The sequence below is a fragment of the Periplaneta americana genome, chromosome 10 (assembly GCF_040183065.1).
Source record: "Periplaneta americana isolate PAMFEO1 chromosome 10, P.americana_PAMFEO1_priV1, whole genome shotgun sequence".
Classification (NCBI taxonomy): Eukaryota; Metazoa; Arthropoda; class Insecta; order Blattodea; family Blattidae; genus Periplaneta; species Periplaneta americana.
This window is the reverse complement of record NC_091126.1, coordinates 145,373,344-145,396,080: the sequence shown is the minus strand read 5'-3', so window position 1 is coordinate 145,396,080 and position 22,737 is coordinate 145,373,344. Positions and strand designations below refer to the sequence as shown.

Genomic DNA, 22,737 nt, shown 5'->3' with positions numbered 1-22,737 from the left:
CTCTTAAAATTAATTCCCTTTAGTTTAATAATATTAATGTAATTTTGACTATCTCCATATAACATCACTGAAGCAATGTGAATAAATGTACGAGGCGCATCCAGAAAGTAAGTTTCCCTATTTTTTAAAAAAAAAGAACACACACTTTCAGGAAAACATTTATTGGCAACAGGTACAGCAATGTTTCAGCTATTTTTCAACATAGCCACCATCAGAATTGACACACTTGTCGTATCGTGGGATCAACTTTTGTATCCCTCTGTCGTAGAACTCTGCCGCCTGTGAATGGAACCAGCGTGTGACACGTCTTCAGCTCTTCCTCATTGCCAAAACGCTCACCGGAGGACAGGAATTTCTTGAGGTGCGAGAGAGAGAGAGAGAGAGAGAGAGAGAGAGAGAGAGAGAGCGAGAGAGAGGGAGGGAGAGAGAGAGGTTCGGCCCATAGACCTGACAGGGCTGCCGATGAATTTCAATTGGCGCAATTCTTCGTGCATTAAAGAACTTTATCACCGACCGACCCTCGCAGGCGGCGGCAGAAGGAATAAGAGCTTCCATTTCGGACCACTGCTGCCACGCTACTGGCACCAGGCGGGACCTGTCAGACTGGCATATGATTGATACGTCATAGATCTCTTACGCATGCGCAATTGACACGGCTAATTACGTTTACTTTCAAGGGGAAAAAATCGGGAAACTTACTTTCTGGATGCGCCTCGTAGTTAAAGAAATATAATGTACAAAATTCTTTCCATTATTTATTTATTTTTTGTCTCCACATTTGGTCACTTCAGCCCATTCTTCTTCCTTCTATAGACCTCAGTACTATAATCGTCACAACATATCATGAGGCACTAAAATGCAACTTCAACATTTCCTCCCCTCCCCCAATACTTCATCATCTGCTTAAATTTAGTGATTTTCTAGCTGTTAGGTTCACTTCACTAATGGCAACACTTTCTGGAATACATGCATTACAGATATCACAATAGTTGGTCATTTTGTAACTGTTAGGTTGGCACAATGTGATACATTTATGATTTTTATCAATCGAGTTGATTTGAATTCACCAATTTTATTCAGATTCAGTTTTGTTTATTTTATATCGCCATTATAACATAACAAAACATTGCGGGAATAATGAGTTGTAAGTAGGTAAAGTTACTGTTTTCATCACATCATATGCATACAACTTAGTGAAATAGTTTTTTTTTCCTTCAGAACTACTGGTACTGGATGTATTTTTCAAGTAAGTAACAATTTTGGATTATGGTGTAATAAAGGGTTCGCCATGGAAACGAGCGATTTTAAAGTACACACTACAGAAATTTTGTTATCTGTTTTTATATTACCGAAACTATGCAATTTACGCAGCGTTACATGATCAATGGCCATGGAACAATGGAATGGTGCATAGCGTGCATATTCAATCAAAGCGTTAAAAACAATGACAGGGCTACAGGCGTGGCTCAGTCGGTTAAGGCGCTTGCCTGCCGGTCTGAAGTTGTGCTTGGGTGCGGGTTCGATCTCCGCTTGGACTGATTACCTGGTTGGGTTTTTTCCGAGGTTTTTCCCAACCGTAAGGTGAATGCCAGGTAATCTATAGCGAATCCTCGGCCTCATCTCGCCAAATACCATCTTGCTATCACCAATCTCGACGCTAAATAACCTAGTAGTTGATAGAGCGTCGTTAAATAACTAAAAAAAAACAATGACAGTTACGAGGCTGCCAGACGAGATTTTGGTACACATTTCAATACCGGAAGTCATAATTCTATGCCTAGTGCACATGCAATCAAATTATATATCACAAATTTCAAGGCTACAGGATCTGCTATGAAGAGAGTCCCAAATGGAAGAAATGTCAGCATCTCGTAACTGTCATTGTTTTGAAAATGCTTTGATTGCATATGCATGCTGTGCACCGTTCCATTGTTCCATGGCGACTGACCATGTAATGTTGCGTAAATGGCATAGTTTTGGAAATATATCAACAGATAACAGCACCTTCTATCGCCTACAATATTTCTGTAGCATGTACTTTAAAATTGCCTGTTTCTCTGGCGAACCCTGCATTACAATAAATTATACAAATTATAATACTGTGCTGTATTATGATTCACTGTAATATGTGCAGTAAGGCATTATTATTACATTAAATATTTTAATTTTAGAAGAGTGAAATTTATAATTACAGCGGACTCTGCTGAAAGTAAGAATATTGTTTGAACATTAAAACAATAAATTATTCATTATAATATTCACATGGTTTAGCATAATATAAGGTATTTCTTCAGAATAGCTACACCAAGCATGGCATGCTTCACTTGTTTCTATGAGATGTATGTAGTGATAAACTCATGGTTTTAGTTTTGCAGCCATAAATACTTTCAACACTGCATTAGGATATACAGGTAATTATTGAACGATTCTTATGTTGAAAATAGTTATGGCTGCAAACTAAAACCACGTTTTTTTTTTTAATCACTGAGTGATATACATCTCACAGAAGCCAGCAAAGCAAAAGAAAAATGTGTCTTATTTGGTGTAGATACTCTGGACAATTACCTAATATGATGTTATATAAACATTATAATCTTACGAATATTTAGTCTAATAAAAATTAAATTAAGATTGAGGTTAAGATTAATGTGTATGGTAGTTAAGATTTCGATATAATATAATAACCATTTCATTTTAAGGTTATATAACATGTTCAAAAGGAAAGAGACTGAAGAAACTTACACATCACGAAGGAAAAAACTTACATTACAGAGTACCTTACAAGAAGCAGTGGTTAATATGTACAGACAAAGTCTGAAGCAGAAGAGGAAGATGTCTAACCAAACAAGCACAAATGACAAGAATTGGAAAATAATTTTTTCTGCAGGTATTTATATTATGTATGGCTGAAGTAGTTGGAAAATTTTCTGTATTACATAAGAGGAAATTTATTAAAGAGTATATGTACTGATTTGGTAAGGTCATAATTCTAATTTTTTTTTAAATAATCTACATGATTCTCTAGCCTTTGCTCCAACTATTATTCTAATGGCTTCTTTTTTGTAATATGACTATATTTTTACTATCTGCAGAATTTGCCCAAACTATTATTCCGTAGGACATAATGGAATGAAAATAGGCAAAATATATTGTCTTTAAGATACTGCTGTTTAGAAATTGTTGTAACGACCTAATTGCGAAGCATGCTGAGCTAAGTTAAAATAGCTCACGAGGAAAAACCAATAAAATAAACGCACTTTTCTAATTTAACCATCTCCTATTCTATATTCTGATAAAGCGATCAATTGAAAATACAAGAATTTAGCAAGTTGCTTTTGGAGACTTCTGTAGCATAATTATGACTTCCGAGATTTTGCGGAGGATAACTTAATACGAAAGAACAATGCTCCATTACCATTAACTACAGTCAAAGCCAAAAAAAAAATCGCGAATTATGTCACCATTAGCATCGCAGAAGTTGAAAGGGACTTTAGTGTAATGAATGAATGATATTGCCACTTGTGAAAGAAGTATAGTTTCCCACTTGCCCAGTTTAATCATTAACAACATTATTGGCAAATCTATGTAATAATGGGACATGGTTCCATTTGTGCATCCTGGCTGAGAAATCATCACCTCGCTACTGACACCAGAGTGCATCCCACAGCTGAGCTGAATCCATCAGTGAACAAAATGGCAGTTTGGAACCTATTTTAAGGAAAAAAGTTATTATTATTGTTATTGTTATTATTATTATTATTATTATTATTATTATTATTATATATTACTTACTTACTGGCTTTTAAGGAACCTGGAGGTTCATTGCCGCCCTCACATAAGCCCGCCATTGGTCCCTATCCTGAGCAAGATTAATCCAGTCCCTACCATCATATCCCACCTCCCTCAAATCCATTTTAATATCTTCCCATCTACGTCTCGGCCTTCCCAAAGGTCTTTTCCCCTCTGGCCTCCCAACTAACACTCTATATGCATTTCTGGATTCGCCCATACGTGCTACATGCCCAGCCCATCTCAAAAGTCTGGATTTAATGTTCCTAATTGTCAGGTGAAGGATACAATGCGTGCAGCTCTGCGTTGTGTAACTTTCTCCATTCTCCTGTAACTTCATCCCTCTTAGACCCAAATATTTTCCTAAGAACCTTATTCTCAAAAACCCTCAATCTCTGTTCCTCTCTCAAAGTGAGAGTCCAAGTTTCACAGCCATACAGAACAACCGGTAATATAACTGTTTTATAAATTCTAACTTTCAGATTTTTTGACAGCAGACTAGATGACAAAAGCTTCTCAACCGAATAATAACAGGCATTTCCCATATTTATTCTGCGTTTAATTTCCTCCCAAGTGTCATTTACATTTGTTACTGTTGCTCCAAGATATTTGAATTTTTCCACCTCTTCGAAGGATAATTCTCCAACTTTTATAGTTCCATTTCGTACAATATTCTGATCACGAGACATAATCATATACTTAGTCTTTTCGGGATTTACTTCCAACCCTATCTCTTTACTTGCTTCAAGTAGAATTTCCGCGTTTTCCCTAATCGTTTGTGGATTTTCTCCTAACATATTCACGTCATCTGCATAGACAAGAAGCTGATGTAACCCGTTCAATTCCAAACCCTCTGTGTTATCCTGAACTTTCCTAATGGCATATTCTAGAGCGAAGTTATTATTATATATTATTGTTATTATATTATTATTATTATTATTATTATTGTAAAGTAACCACTCTTTTCCCCTTTCTCTATTCTGTACAGTTCATGCATTTTGTCAAGACACTCGCAATGTGCAGTACAGGAACAATGTTTCTGTGTAGAGGGTAAAAGTAGAAGGGAAGGTCGGGCATGTGTCTACCGAGTTCAAGGCAAAAACTAACTCATTCCCCTATTATTCGTAAGTAGACTCATCTGATCTCGTGCGCGGCTCTGTAGGAATAGTGGGGGAGTGTCTTGACAAAATGCATGAGCTGTATGTCTCTGCTGGTTGCCGCACCCTTTTCCTTTGCAAGCCCTTTCTTAAATTATTGCCTGCACACCACTGGCCATTACTTTATAATCAATGAGAATAGAACACAAGTTCATGTTAACTTTTTTAATGAAACTGATCTCAGCAATTGCCTCCTGTAGCTAAATCCTGAACTCTGGAATTACCTTGTATAGATGTCTTGCACAGTGCTGTCATGTGGACAATATGCCACAACATAGCCAGGCAGTGTTGCTCTGGATGTCACAGCAGAGGAAATATTTGATACTGCACATCATAGATCAGCTGAATATAAAATTACCTTGTTTGTGATTGCAATTAATTGCACATCCTAGAATCAGCTGCAGCAACCGGCCCAATTCATCTGGATCACATTTTTCTCCTGAAAACAAGAAAATTGTTATCCTATACTGCTAGCAATATAAATTACAATCAATGAATGTACAGTCAACTCCGGATATAGTGAACCTCTGCAGACTTGCATATTTCGTTCACTATATCCGAAGTTCAATATATGCGAAGTGTCTCTCCCCTAACCTTAAAAGAGAGAAATGAATGAAATTGTGAACAAGAAAATAAAATACTTCATTTTTGTGGAATGGATTACACTGTATACTGTTACACATAGTTGATTTACTTAAACTATGCTATCGACCAGTGGCGGCCGGTGGTGTCACCAAAAAAAAAAAAAAAAAAAAAAAAAAAAAAAAAAAAAAAAAAAAAAGGTTGCACGCAAATCACTCTAGTAAAACGTGATAATCACAGCTCACGTTTACATTATATTAAATAAAACACATTAATTAAACCACGTATTTTACTAAGTGTGCAGTTAATCATGCATCTAGTAACAGTTACAATAACATTTCCGAAACTAATAACGAAATTTACAAAATATATAGATAATGCAAAACTTTCTCAGTATTTTTTTTTTTTTTTGGCTGTTATTATTTATACTCGCTTTAACATCTCTGGTCATATCTCAGCATTGTTAAGTCAAATATAAATGACATTTATAACTAGTAAAATTACTCGCAAAAACACACAAGAATAACAATGCTATAGATAATAAATGAACATGTTTGCACTTCATTTAAACAGGCCGATGAATCCAAGGCAGCAGCCTGAATAACACTTGTTCATGTCCTGCACAGATCTCTTGTATTGTTAACAAAAGCATCAATACTAGCAACAATATAGCGATATTTAGTTGGCGCAAAATAAAATAAATATTACACAAAATTAGCAAATAGTGTTACATAATACGAAAAAAATATTTATCTTTCTAAAAAGAACCATGACTGACTATCTCTGCATTCAATATAGTTAAATGGATAATAATTTATACATTCAAATCCAAGTTATGTGCATTAGTTTTGAATTGATAACATTACATTAAGATTTGGCGCGGAACTTTAACTTGTGTTTTCCTGAAAGCCTGCACTTGATGGTTCCCTGCCTAACATCTCAAACAACCCTGCCACCTAGCGAAATTTCTGCATTATTGCGCTCTAGCGGGCAGATTGTTAACTATTGAGTCAAATTGAATTCGGCTCAGTGTCTGCCATTAGAAACGCATATAAACTAGAATCAGTAGCCTTTTGTACAGTATTATATAGACGCAGACAGTGCCACGCCGAACTGGCTCCAACGTTCAGAGAAACGCTGCAAGAGTGCGTCCCAATCTGTGCTCCCGCTCGTTCAGATGACATACGAATAAAATGTGTAGAAATAAACAACTACAACTCCTTTTTAGGATATTATTTTTTGTTTCTTTCATTGGTGGTGCCATGGCACACTGGCACTGCCCCAAAAGCTGCCCCTGCTGTTGACCCAAGTCTGCTTGCGAAAGACCATGTTCAATGTCACTTATAATGTTTGCCTTTTCTTCCAAAGAAAACACTTTATGCTTCGACATTTTTATATAGTACATTCACTGTTGGAATACTAGAAATAGACAAACGCTGTTATGGTGTGACTGCGTACTCAGTCTTGGAATTCCCGGGTCACTTAATGGAAACTGGTAGAGGGTTGATGGAGTTTGAAAGCCATCGAAATCTTACCTCTGGACATAATGTTCATACCCTTTTAATAAAAGAAGGCAATTTCATTTTCCGTTGTTTCGATGCTGTTCGTCATAATTGAAATGTTTCTGAGAACAAAAGATAACCCTTTGAAGGTGGAGGATTAGAAATAACAGTAGAGTAGAGTGCCTGAGAACAGAATGTCAACCCTTTGATGGTGGAGTGAAGCAAGGTCATCACGCGTTGCCTGGATTTACAGTAGAGCTCACTGTCTAGGAATCACTGATCCTACCTTTGTCCTTTGACTAAAGGAGTATGAAACTTAGAATGTTGTTCTCAACACATTCTTTCAATTTTATACAAGAAGGTCTGACTTCAAATAAGAAAATCTCAGGATACAAGGTTCACTATAACCGAAGCAAGGGTTCACTATAAACAGAAATATTAATGCACTTTTTAATGTTTGTGGGTCAGGACCAACTATTTAGTTTCACTATAGCCGAATGTTCACTATATCCAGAGTTGAGTGGTATGTAATAATTAAAATCACAGTAATGGCAGGAAATGTCGGTAATGGTGGTGGTCATGCAGCAGCAGTAGCTGGATTAGTAGTAATTAAACAATATAGAGAAGCAATCTTTGCAGACAAGTTCAAACACTACAGAATTTCCAGAAAACCTTTAAAACCGAGTTCAATGCCTGTCGAAATTACAAAGAAAGAGGAATCCAAGAGCCTATATAAAATATGTCCAAAACATTTAGTACTACGTACACATTTATGTTATATGGACGTGCAGTTGTGATGAAAACAAAAGTCAAGAAATCTGGGAATGAAAGTTTTGACTCCTCTCTGTGAGACATTCCCATATTTCAATCTTGCATACCATGAAACAAGAGATAAAACCAAATATTATGTTTTCAGGGTGTCTACCGAAAATGTGAAAAAAAAATTAGTTACGTTTAGTTACCACAACTTAATAATTACTCATAAGCACTATGGAAAAACACTAATCACATTTCAGTCATCTTACGATCTGTCATCAGACTTATTTCTTAAATTCTTTGATCTTCATTTTAATGGACTTCCAGCTTCTCAGCTGTTTCTTCCAATAATATTTGTTTCTGAAACTGCAGCTGTTTCAGCTCCCCTTAGCCAAGATTAAATAAACATTAAATAAGTGAAGCTGAACAATATATGTAATTTCGTTATCAACGTTATTTCAGTCTTTTAAATTCGTTACCAATTTGCTTAAATTAGTTACTTTTGAATTACTTTTTTTACCAGTAGACACCCTGTGCTTTTCACGTATATCAGAACTTCAAGAACTATTCTACAGAAATACTTAAAACAATACACTAACACATAATATACAGAAAATAGTACAACGATACACTGCAAGATAATCAAAGAAACATTTTAAATAAAAAAGAGAAACAAATAACTAACTTCATAATTACCTATTTTAACCACGTCAGGTTTACTGAAATCTGTGAGATGTTGATTAAGACACTCTTGATAGTAATCCACAATGCCTTCCAAGATTTTCTTCAAGTTACTAACCTACAAACAGTAAATCAAATTTAAGTCATAGAATATAATTATATCGTAAGGAATATTGTATGTACAAATAAGAACCAGAAGACTAGAAAAAATGGCACATTCCACATATATGAATCAAGTGTGAAACTTGCTGTGTTTCTGTCTTTTACTTCTAAGCATCAGTTATTATAACACCTAAAATGCAAAATTAATAAACAATTTGTAGTAAGAGAAATTAAAAGTATCTTCGAGATAGTAGTAAAACGGAATTATATTGCCAAATACAGTGAAATCCCTCGTACTCAGCACCCAAATAATCGGCAATACCAAAACAACAGCACTTTCGGCTGTGCTAAAAAAAATATTTATTCTGCCACATTGCCACAATCTGGGCCATCAGTGTTTGCCACATTAGAAAGTTCGCACAACTTTCATTTTCAGTGAATATCTGAACCTAAAATTATTGCATTATTTGTATTGTGTGATGCATTTTAATACAGAAAATCCACACAGTTTTTATGTTTATTTAGTTATGTTCGGGGGCGTCAGTGTTGCACATTAGGAAGTTCACACGAACTTTCATTTTCACTGAATATTCAAACCTAAAATTAATGTACAGTAAAACCTCAACAAGACGCGCCCGCTTATTACGCTATCCCGTGTAATACGCTTTTTTTGTCCAGTCCCTGCACATTTCATATTTAACGCCTTTATAAAATACCCCGCTTGTTGCGCTCAAGTCCCGCATAATACGCTGTTTTTGTGGAATATTTTCGATGTAATTTTCAGCAATGTACTGTGACAGCAATAAAACATCTTGGTCACTGAACTCATTGGTGCCATTAACCTGAAAAGTATTGATATTACGACCCTTCACCTGCGAATTTAAACCTTCTGACTTCATACCTTAGTTACCCTACCCTCTTGTTACGCTCTCTTATTCGACTCTTTACCTGCGCGCTTAAAGCCTACATACAGTTACAATACCTCACCCTCTTGCTAACCCTCTCTTTCAAACAGCATTCCTCACTCGGCCGTAATAAAATTCTTTAAATTTTTGCTGGGCAGTTTGTTGTCTTTTAGTGTATTGAAGTGTCTGTGAATATGATTACAATGAGTGTTAAAAAGCACTTCCTGTGTCGGAAGAATTGGAAATCTTACGAAAGTACTATGAGAACAGTACCCTTACTCAGAAACAACTCTCTGATTCATTAGGAATCCCATCATCAATATTAAGAACGATAATAAAAAAATCGCGACTCAATCACTACAGTTGCTACGTCATCGGGAGGATGTAATCGCAGGAAACTGAAGTGTGGTAAATATGAGGACTTGGAGAACACGCACACGGCAGACAACTATATATGACTTTTTTTCCGAAAGAATTAAGTACAGTACGTATTGTAAATGTCTTTGACGTACAGTACAGTAATTACATAATGAAGTAATACTATATTACCTTTCATGAATCATGTATTTCAATAAAGAAAAACGCTAATAAATACTGTATATAAGTCAAAATTAGTATACCCGCCTAATACGTGGTCCCGGTTAATATGCGTTTTACACCCGGTCCCTTGAACAGCGTCTTATCGGGTTTTACTGTATTATGTATGTTATGTGATGTGTTTTAATAAAGAAAATCCTCACAGTTTATTTAGTTATGTTTGGACCGTGGTTTCTATAATGGTGTGGATGGAAATAACCCTGATGGCATGGATGAAGATAGTCTTTGTGGGGCATGAAACACTTACAGAATATTAGTACATGCAGAATATCCTTCAAGAGTATGTTGTGCCTTCTGTTTCATTTATAAGTGATAGTTGCATACTAATGCACGACCATATGTGGTCCAAAGTGTGCAACAGTACCTGGTTGATATGGGGATTCATGTCATGTTATGGCTTGTTTGAACCTCAGACTTGAATTCCACTGACTTGACAAACTAAGAAAAAGTTTTCGCCAGCATTATTCAGACAACCTGCAGGACCTGAGGGAGACACTTCAAGAAGAATGGGAGCTCGATTCAGCAGGAGGAGATTGCAGCATTACTCAGCAGCATTTTGGAAGACGTGATTAATGCTAGAGGTGGGAATAATACGTGCTTTTGAAGGTAAAAGGAATGTCAGAGTAAATGAACATTAATGAGTTTAATAAGATACTGAAATTGTAAATAACCTATAAATTTTGTGTTGTGTCATCCTTGCACATTTCGATCAAACTGCTGTAAAAATTGCTTTTTACCATTAAGAGGATTCTAAAACTTTAGAAACCTTTATTAAAATATAAAATAACAGAATACTCTTCCCAAAATTCCCAGAAACGTGAAAGAATCCAATTTCCTTCTTTTTACTATCATTTAAAGTGTTATGATTTTTGTTCTGGCAAGTGAATGAGCAATATTCACTGCACAAAATTATTCCCCTGTCTTCCAACAGTAGGACATGAAGTAAGAAATTTACGAGGGAACACAAAAACACAGATGATTATAATTAGAGCTCAGATGTTAGGAAAAATGCCTTTTTTAAACTGAGTGTATGTACGAAAGACCTATTAGAGATAAACATGCTTCCACACATTTGGGGACGATAGGCCCAATTTTTATTTTGCCTTTTTTGCCTATTTTAAGGTTAAATGCCTTTTTTTAGCCTTTTTACGTCGTTATTGTACATTTGTTATATTTTTAATGCATTTAAAATAAACCATACATAAATTAGCCTATATCAAAAAACAAAAAAAGAATCGTTGTACAAATTAAAAATATATATTCACCTCACACAAATATTTGCTGAAAATCTTATTCTCCAGCAATACATATGTTTCCAAGAAGTAGTAAACTTTTCTCCCCTACTGATTCCATCTTTCATGTCACTTAACAAAGATGTCTGAACAGTAAAACCCTCAGTGCTCAGGTCAGTTCAGGGTTTACCAGCGAAAGAAAGGGGATGAGGAAAGTATTAAAAGCAAGTCTCCAGGTCCCGTTACTGTTGTCGCTTGCACACACAAGTCACGCGTACTTTGAAGTCTCTAATCCCTTCTCACACCCCTTTTTTTTTTAAACAATACACAGTTGGTTTTTCCCGATCTTTGAAAGAAAGTAGAGTCCTTCTGAAATAAGTTGTTTTAAGTTTGCTCCAATTGCTCAGTAGATGCAGAAAGATCTTTTTCCGCCATGAAAAACTTCTCTCTGACAGGTGACTCACTATGACAGTTGACAACTCAAAAAAGCATCTTGTTGTGACATGTAACCAAGGAAAGTGAGTACCGTATGGGATAGTTTATTAAGTATTTGTCTATTTTTGTCTTTTCCATGAATAATAAATGTCTATTTCATTGCCTATGTTTACTATTTTTAGTGCCTATATGCCTGCCTATTTTAAACAAAATAAATGCCTAAACATCTGGGCTCTAATTATAATATAAATTGCACAACCATTAATTGTTCATTGCTCTATATACAACTCACAATGTGGTTTCCTGATTAGGAACTTAATCCACCATGAAGAGACACATTAAACCAATCACCTCATCATCTACCTTCAATTACCTTCAGCCTCCAGTTGTTGCCAGCATCAGTTTTAATTTTGGACATCCACGACTCTCCAAACCACTCTGGAGCACTGAAAAATGTAATGCAATTGTGTAAATGTCTACTGAACCAAAATCTGTCTTGTGACGCATCAAATCTGAAATGTTACATCCATCAGTCATATTTTTAGCAAATTTTACTGGCATGTCAGAAATCCTGAATAAGATTCAAAGACATGAGAAAGATGTCAGTTAATTCAGATATTAGGGGAAGGCTGAGCCACTGATTGGAATCGTACATGAAATTACGTTACTTCCCTTGGCATCACTATCACTGTCACATATGACAATCAATTACCTGGAAATAAAATGTTGCACAGGATATGAACTCAACATATTCAATGAAAACATTATTTCACATGGGGAAATCTTAGAGTAACTTTGGGTATTATGGAATACCATTTTTGTTTTTGTTAAACATCCAAATATTATTGACACATAGGTAATGATTAGTGAATACATGATTTGCTTGACTTCTTTTTAATTGTTTTTCATAGCATAACTGAGTAAATTAATTTTATATTACGTAGATAACGACCAATATAAAAAATGTACATTTTCGAGTAATATGAAATACAACAATTTTTACTTGGTAATGTTGTCTTTTGTTTAAAAAGTTACTAACATGTGTTAAATAGTCGGAAAAACATAAAACTTTAAATGAATACTTGGCACAACTAAAAAAACAAAGTGGACGGACATAACCTAATCCAAATCAAATACAGTGGTTTAATGTCAACATAGTTGATGTTAGTTTCCATTAATCGGGAATCTGATAACAAGAGTATATCTGTATACATAAAAGTATCGTCAATAAAATGTATCATTTCAACTTAATTATATTTTTCTTTTGATTAAGAGATCTATGAGATATACGGTTATAAGTGAGGGCAATATGGAATTCTGGTATTCCATATTACCCACATAGCCATTTTGTAAAATAAATTTCTATCACATGATCGCGGAAAAACAAACACGTAAAACCAGTAAGATAACAAAGATTAACTACTGTACTTCATTACATGGCGCATTTCGTTAAATTGTATATCACAGGCATATTTAGTAACAATCTACTAACATCAGATTATCTGCAAAAGTTTTAGAAAACAACAGAACACAGAATTGATTACTAACAAGTTTTCACTAGTTTAACTTAAACGAGACTGCAACCACAGTGCCAGGAGGATCATATCAAGTAGTTTTCGTGGTTTCTGGGAGGTTGTGACATTTTACAGAGATGAAATATCACTATTCCATATTACTCAAAGCTCCTCTACCTTTTTTAAACAATAACACTATTCTGTCTCAAACTACATACCATGTAAATAATCCATCTTAGTGACAATCAATACTCAGTAGTAAGACTTTTTGAGAGAGTAAACCTGTAATTCTTAATGAAATTTCAAGGTCACAAATATTATTCAATTTCTTAAAAGTGTAAGCACATGAAGGAACTTCATACATAAATAATTTTGAATTTATCTGAAGTAAAGTAGCGTGCAAATTATTCTGAACAAGCCATACTGAGTATATTAAACTAAAAGTACATGTTCGTAATTATATCACCGACATGACCTGGCATGGATTCCGCTAAATTTCCACAAATCATTGTAATTTCCTCATCACAAAACCATATTTGAATAAAGAAAGAATAATTTTTCCTTTTATAGAATTATCTAGTTTTGCCATTCTCCATTTGCAAATTTACCATAAGTTCTCAATCAGGTTCATATCGGGTGAGTTGCCTAGCCAGGGGAGTACCTGTATATTATTCTGGTTCAAGAACTTTGTAGTCTTTCGAGATGTAGGTATGACACGTTGCCAGGTCTTGTTGAAACACACCATTCCCATTCGGAAATGATTTCTGCAGCTGCAGTAAGAGTCTAAGATTCCAATATACAAATATACCTGGCACAATTCATCATTCCTTTGATAGGAATTCCCTTGATCCAAGCCCTTCGTGTGTAAAACAACCATAGAATATTACTTTTGAGGGATTTTTCGATGCTTGTTGGAGATGAGCTGATGAAACCTTTTCGAACATAACACAGTGGCCATGGACCTTGAAATGAGATTCATCGGAAAAAAGTACTTTCTTCCATTCACTGTCCAGTTTCTATGTAATTTTGCCCATATTAAGCGTCTTTTGCACATATCAGGGATTAGCAGTTGCTTTTTTTAATACCTACACTTCCACCCAACTTCCAAAAGTCTATGCTACACTGTTGTAATGTAAATGAGGAGCATCGTTTCAAAACGTATTATGTGCCCCTTACAATTTTTTTACACGAATGACGAAAAACTGGACTACTCGTAAACTGGAGAAGTTTTCAAAACACTACACAAAACCATTTTTAAGTACTGGTTTAACAGTTTACAAATATGACGACTTGGAGTCATCAGACTTCACAGCATGAAAGATAAATAAATAGAAAGTAACAAATTTAATTTCGTCCACTGGGGGACTTAATACGTTTTGAAACGATGCTCCTCAAATGTCTATCCCAGTTGTAGTTATTAACTCGTGGGTTCAGTCAACAGTATACAGTCTAGAATTTATTTTACTTTTCCTAATAATTAAACGGTCATCTTGCGTTGGTCTTTATTTTACTGCCACATCTTCCTTTTTTTCTGAGGCATGATGGATTCAGTGTCTTATCATTTTAGGACAGAATTAACTATAGTTAAGCTGACACCAGATTCTGCAGTTATTTGCCTCTGTGTCATGGAAGTTTGCTCTGTTAATGTTACAATTTTAGAGTGTTTTCGTGGAGTTGTATCCATTTCCGATGAGAGAATGAACACAGCAATAAGTCTTCAACACGACTAAAATGATTTGGGGAAGAAAATGGGAGGAAATAATTGACAAAGTGCAAAAAAATATAAACTCCAGACCTTCAACAATGAAAGTCTGCTATACAGTTTCACAGAACTCAATTAAGTAGGAATATGCAGCTAGCAGACCAACAATCAAAGAAAATGCTGAAAATTGTCACGTTCAGATTAATTTGTATGCTACTATAGTAAAACTATGGTGCTTCCACTAGTAATCTTCAACTATCATTTGCTATTTAATACATTCACGATCAAAAGTCTAATGATCGTCATTTTTTTACAGATCATGTGCTGATGCACTGCTACTGGATCACCAACATTTTCCCAATGGCAAACATTCAGTCAAATGTTCAGGTGCTTTGTTCATATGCCCACTATCCTCACCATTATTAGTAATTAATTTGAATGTCAACGTCGGTAAACTAACATGGCATCATACTAACAAGAGCAATTCAGTATTCACTGAATTTTTCAGCATTTTTATTATGATTTCCTATTGAAGTCTGAAAAAATTATAATGGATTTAGTCACATTTTCTAAAATTTACATCAATGTTACAGTGTTTTTTAATTGGCTAATTTACGATGATTTATCAACTGCTATGGTTATTTAGATTCTGAGTAAGATAAAGGAGATAATGCTGAGGAAATGAGTCCAGGATTCAGCGCCGAAAGTTACCCAGCATTTGCTCTTAACGGACCGAGAGAAAACCCCGGAAAAAACTCAATCAGGTACCTTGTCCCAAACAAGATTTGAACCCGGGCCCACTTGATGACAGTGTTAATATATCATATTTCTTGTAAAAAAATAATTTTGTTCAAAGTTATAGCCTAAACGAAAGATATTTATAAGTGTCCAGGTTTCATTTTGCAACAAAATGTCACTGTAACATGACTTAAATGATTCAATTATCATCGATTTAATAAAAATAGCAGTTTTGTGGAACAAATTAACGACGATAATCGAAGCTCGACTGCTTATATATTTAGCAGGGTGTGTCAGCAACTATGGATGTCAGCCATTCCATAAAATATGGGAATTTTTACCTGAAAAGCAAGTTAAGGAAAAACCTACGAATTAGAAGTCAAGCTGAATAACTCGTAACTTATAACAACAACGACGACGACGACGACGACGACAACAATAATAATAATAATAATAATAATAATAATAATAATAATAATAATAATAATAATAATAATAATAGACTATTAACACAGTCTAGTATATACAGTCGCAAAGCTCAATACATAGTAAATATGCATCCATAGATAGTTGCTAACCACTAGGATTGCTAATATCGTCTCATTACAGACAATGCAAAATAATACCGGCACAGTCTATTGTTCCTAGCACCCTCACAACTCAAGCTTAGTGACTGTATATACTAGACTGTGCTATTAATAACAACAATAATATTAATAATAATAATATTTTGAAGTTTCAGCACTTTAAACAATTTCGTTTGATGTATAATTTTAAATAGTTTATGTGTCAATGTCAAATAATAATTTTTTTTCTACAATTATCACATGATTTCAACACTGTTATGAACTATGTGGTGCAGAGAGATCAGCTGCCTCCATATTGTCAGCACCTCAAGTTTTTAATAAAAGTGGTTATTTACTACTGAAAAAGAGTTGTAATTAAGTTTTGTTGAAATACAAAGAGGAAAATAAATTCAGAATGAAACTTTGCCTTTTTCGTTCCCCCCATAATGTCCCACTCGCAACACTGCCAGCAACTTTATTTAGTTGTTTTGCTAAGTGAATATATATTTTAAGGATCTTGGAAGCATTATTTATCATTTTTTAAACCTCTATTTCTTCATTAATATCGATATTAAAATTCTGACAATAACAGAAGAACAGAAAATGTTCGATTTAACATTTATCACAAAAATGCGTTTCCAATTATTTTTGTCCCACCTGTAAAAAATCTTAACAATATTACTTCAAATACATTAATAATATTTTAAAAGTTTAAACAACATCCATTATGCAGGGTAATATGCTTCATTTACAGAATTCAAACATGAAAGGTTGCAATGCAATATTTAAAGTAATATAGCAAATTTGAAGTTAAAAAACTGAGTAAGAATATCTCACCCATAATTATGGAATGGCTGATGTATGCTCTTCTAATTATTCAAAAATGAAGGGTCATAGAAAAAAATTGTCGATGGCCAACTTTTGACATTTTTTAGTTGAGTAGTACTCTCTATTGATTTTCAGGGGTACTATGAGCCTATTGAGTCACCATGCACTAATAAGCAACACAATCCTTGTAAAATAGGTTTGAAAATGTGTACTGCGAGAAAAGAACAGTTGATATCCATTATTTTCTCAGAACATCTTATTATGGACATCGACATTTCTTTCCCATGACCCTTCAAATATACCTCAAGAAGAAATGAAGAGTACAGGGGAAAAACCTTATAAGTCACGTTTTACTGTTATTAGAGGAGAGAAAGTTAAAAGTTTCAAGACCCATTGTATTGGATCGTCTTTGGATTATCATTCTTCAAATTTCTCTGGATTAATGAGGTTATTCTATACATTTAAACTACACAAATCTACACTACCTGAGCTATTACATGACATCTAAAACAGAAAATCAATAATTTTGGACTTCACAAGTTTTTCCCCTGAGCTCTTCAAATGGATTTCCTGAGTGCTAGAAATCTTTCATGAAAATTTTAGAAATCCGTGGAAAAATTATGAAAGAAAATCATTAGAATAATGCTTAAAAAACACTGTGTAAGTCTACCATTATTATCTCAACAAACAGTGAATGAAATGTACCTACAACCATATTGAATGTTAATTTAAAAAATTTAACGATCAATTTCAACATCCTCTATTCACAGAAAAATACGCTACCTACATGGTATTAATTTATATATTAAAAAACGCTAACTTACTGTTGCTGTAACGTCTCGACCAAGTGGCATGTACAAATTTTTTCTGAAAACATATCGAATTGTTTGCTTACATACACATACATATTTTATCGACAGCCAGGTAGTACAGTTGATAGAGCAACTGGCTATGGACTGGAAGGTCCTGGGTTTCATTCCAAGTGGTGATGGAATTTTCTCATTGCCAAAACTTCCATAAAGATCCCGAAGTTCACTTAGCTTCCTATCAAACTGAGTACAATACCAGATCTTTTCCAAGGATAAAAAGTGGTCGGAGAGTGGTACCAATCAAACTACTTCATTCCAGTGCCGAGATCAAGAAAGCATGGAAGTGCCTTCATGGAATATATGGGCTATTCCATATGAAATCGATCTGTAAAAAACGTCGCATTTTTTTATACTCTAATTTTTTCCCTATTTATACAAAGTGCTGAGGAGAGTGCATTTTAAAAAATATGCTATCGAAAGTCAAACGGTCTTCATATTATTGAGCGACAAATTTAGCGTATTTTATAAAAACAAGCCTCTTTCAGCGCTCAGAACTCTGGAACCATTTACTGTAGAACATTGAACGAGACCTTATTTTGAAGCTGACATTTGGTAGGTTATGTTAAGAAGTAATCCTTATTTTTATTGTACACAGAGAGACAGATAATCTGATTTTACTTACTTTTAGGCTTTTTGCTATTTGTAAAAATGTAAAAAAATATTGAGAAAAAACCTTGCATTATTAAGAGGGATTCGGCATTGTTTGCTTAGTGGTACGGCAATAAGTTTCGAGAGTGTTAAATAAATTATTTTCACATGCCTAGACTTGAATGGCGCAGTACTGCATGCACTGGCCGAGAGATGAAGATAAGCGAGCGTTGGGCGTCATTTTACTCCTGTGTTTATGAAAACCTGTGATAAAGCTAGCACAGTCATGACTGCTAGACGACACATCACGTGTTTATGTCTCCTGGCCTCGCTTACCTCGGCTAGCTCCCGCCTCACAGTCAGCTGGTTAGTTCACGCGCGTACTATTTATTTTCTTTATTTTATATTTTTAATACTTTATCAACGTGCCAGCAGTAAAAAATATGTATTTGTACTTTCAATGCAGAATCTAACTATATATTTTTAAAATATTTTTTCCTCAGCAAAGGCGTCTTAATGAGGAAAAACCTAAATTTCTCCATTTCCATAAAAAGTAAGAAAATCTGTTTATATGTCAATATAAACTTTAATTTCTCAGCATCAAAATAAACCATGATTTTGATCATTGGGTGAAAGGGTTTCGGAGCTACAACATTTTAAATTTGCAAATTTTATGAAAATATGATAAATTTAAATATTTTTAATTTAAACACTATAAAGTTCTGATGCCTCAAGCTTTGCACAAAGCATTGTATCACAGTTCTCTACGTACAAGAAAAGTTTTATTGTATTTAGAAACTGTAAGGTCAATTTTCTCTATATTTCGGTCAATTTGAGATGGAATAGCTCATATGGGAAATACTTTTACATTTTACATGTTTTGTCGGACTATTAAGACTGTAAAATTAAGGTGCCATTTTGATTACCCATCGTTCTAAACATTTTTTTTTTCATTATATAATCTACCCCATATGTAATTCTAGTCCATTTTGGCCTCCACAACAAGTTGCTATATCATAAATCAAGTTCAGTTTTTTTAACAGAAAAAAAATTATCGTAACTTTATTCATATTATCTTACATTTGGGTGAGGGCCTGTGCCATTGCAACTCCATCGCTGACTTCTTCCAGAGTCTTGTGTGGTGCATCCAAATCAAATGTCTGCAACTGAAATAGAAACTTGTGAGTATATGCATGGCACTCCAAAGAAGTTGAAAAGAAATATGACAGATTCACACCCCATATTGACAAAATTTGTTAATACAGAGCTTAGAAAGAAATTACGTAATTTTGACTTTCTTTTTAGTCAGTTATTTAACGACATTTTATCAACTACTTGATTATTTATGGTTATTTAGAGTCGATAAAATTGGTCACAGTGAGATGGTACTTAGTGAAACGAGGTCAAGGACCCGTATGATTATCTGACATTCGCCTTACAGTTGGGGAAAACCTCAGAAATACCTAACTACGTAATCAGCCCAAGCAAAGCTCCTGATCAGATTGCCTGACAAACATGTCTAATGCCTCAGCTACACTGATGGCCGTAATTTCAATATTAGACTATCAATCAAAACAATAACTTTTCAAACATTTCGCTTGAAAAATAAAACAATTTCTGAAATTTATTTACTACGCACCTCAACTTTGTTTGTAAGCCACCCAACAGATTGTGGGGAAGTGAAGTGACATTTCTGTCCAACGCAATCCTAATTCAAAGTGAAGTAATTTAAGTTATTCTGCAGGTAATAACGAAAAGTTACTCAAAGTTGTACAGTTACCCTTAAAAAGAATGAGACGATTCTTGGTCGTCGGAAGTTAAAGTTCTACAGCGCGGTTCACTCGATATCCCATAATGATACATACCATGACAAATAGTACAAGAATTGTTATAAGGACCACAACAAGGACAAGCACCAGAATAAGGATCACGAAGAAGACTGCCATTTAAGGCCAGGATTTCACAACATAGCTCGAGTCACAAAATATCATTGCTTCACTGTACCGAATGGCAAATGCCTGCTAAGGGATCTACATTCTGGACTGCTGCTGTCACTGTCTTGTCTCGGTAGCTCATATAGTAGCGTGTCGGTTCCAATGTATAACCGAAACGTCTCGTGTTCGATCCCGGGTAAAACTTCTTTTTTATTGAGGTGTAATTAATTTGTTCAGAGATCCTCGACTGTCTAATTTGTCGAAAAATATGGAATAATTTATGCCCAATTTCTGGGTCTTACAAGTGGGCTGAACCTCGTCAAAAAATAAATCTTACTTGGATGTTAAAAGTATTCTTCCTCAAACAAAAATCATAAGAAACAAAGAGAGACCTGTTAACTTAAAATCTTGTCCACACACCATCAGCTTCTATTACAGCTCTAAGTCGATCCGGCATGGATGTCACGAGATTGTGGAATAAGTTCTGATCCCCGGCGAGATCTTCCCAGGTGTCAACAACTTGATCTCACAATTCGTCACGATTTCGAGGGCGTCGGTGGGTATAGGTGGCTATTCTTCTCTTTTTCAATTCCATCCATAAATTTTCGAGGACATTCAAATCAGGTGACTTCGGAGGCCAATTAATGATTTCGATCTCGGGTCTCCTTTGAAACCATCTTTGAATGCTTGCAGCATAGTGCACGAGATGGTTATCCTGCTGGAACAGAAATGTTCCTTCGGGAAAACGTTCTTGGGCGGAAGGAAGGAATAAATTTTCCAGAATGTGCTAGTAAGTTCCCGCATTAAACCGGTCACCGATTCGTTCTATAACGCCAGGTCCATCGTAAGACATCCACCCCTAACACGATATGCTAAAGCGCCCCGATCTTTCACGTCGGTGCACATAGCGCTGGTCATGTCAGAGACCATCCTCACGATAGACACGGGCAGGACCTTTGTAATAACTCGAGATGGTTGTTTCGTCGGAAAAAATTACATTTCTCCAATCGAAATCCACTCGATTGGTAGCGAAGGCAAGACGGTCGACAGCTTGTGCTTCCCCCAATATTTCCATTTGCACAGCCCTCCGGCTCCTAATACCGCGGTTCCTCAACCTGCTGATCACAGTCTGTGAAGAGCCGGGAATGTTAGATGCTGCGCTTATTTCGTTAGCAGTCAGAAAGGGGTCCTGTCGAACTGTCTCGAATAACAGAGCATCCTCTTCCAATGAAGAAATCCGCGGACACCCAGGAATAGGGCAATTTTTGACCTCCCCTAAATTTTGGTAACGATGAACCCACCTCGCGGCTGTACTTCCAGGAATACCAACCAAACGGCCAGCAGATCTAGCCCCATATCCAGCCTCAACTAGAGCTATAACTCGCTGTCTCATGTCACGTCGGTTCGCCATTACGATGAGAAATGAGGGATGACGATAATGCTTTAGTGTAGACAATGACTATTTAACGTGATATAGAATTATTGAAATAAGAGGCATCTTGCATAGTAAGAGTTAATAAATCAACCCTAAATTAAATATCTAAATAACAGGATATAACAGGAAGTCCAATTGTTGCGAAACTAATCAAATTAAATCTAATTACATTAAGTAAACAAACCCCAAATTATGACACCACATTGCTACAGCTAAATTGTAGGTTATTAACATAAGCATTGAATAGGTCCGTGGTTGTGCGTTGGACGACAAAACCAAACATCGAAAGTTCGAATATTGCCGAGGAATGTAACTTCTTGCTTTTTATAATGTAAATCAGACTTATAACTACAATCATTCGTATTTCTTACATTATTTATTAATATTTATAGCCAACACTGAATTTCTAAAGAAAAGACTTCAGAAATCTCATATGGAATTTGTAGCACTGAAGTAGCACAGCCATTGATAAATGTTTTGTACACAGAATTAGACTGAATTCCTATTCGACAGAACCTATAATCAATGGCTTGTCTGAACATGATAAACAAATCCTAAGTGTTTCCAATGTCACTGAACAATTTCAAAATATTAATTCAAAAACTAGTATCTAGTGATTATTTACATTTATGTCTACAAAATGAATCTTGGAAAAACATATGATACTGGTACTACTGATATTAAGAGTAAATGTATTGAATTTTTCACTTAATTTCATAATCACTTCAGTGGATGTTCTCGACTCAATGTTGTGAAAAAATTCAAAATTAAAAACATGTAGATAACGCAGGGACTTCAAAATCTCATATATTAAAAAGAAGAATC

At 35.1% G+C, this 22,737-nt stretch overlaps 1 protein-coding gene across 1 annotated transcript in view; it reads right to left on the bottom strand.

Annotated features, from left to right (window-relative positions):
• The window catches only part of LOC138708072 (protein Hook homolog 3-like), a 70,310-nt gene that overhangs the window by 37,234 nt on the left and 10,339 nt on the right, over nt 1–22,737 (bottom strand). The window contains exons 2-5 of the mRNA XM_069838214.1: nt 19,624–19,709; nt 12,112–12,184; nt 8,483–8,585; nt 5,305–5,385 (exon numbers count right to left, since the gene is read on the bottom strand). Of these exons, the coding sequence (XP_069694315.1) occupies nt 5,305–5,385; nt 8,483–8,585; nt 12,112–12,184; nt 19,624–19,709 (343 nt within the window). The remainder of the gene's footprint in view (nt 1–5,304; nt 5,386–8,482; nt 8,586–12,111; nt 12,185–19,623; nt 19,710–22,737) is intronic.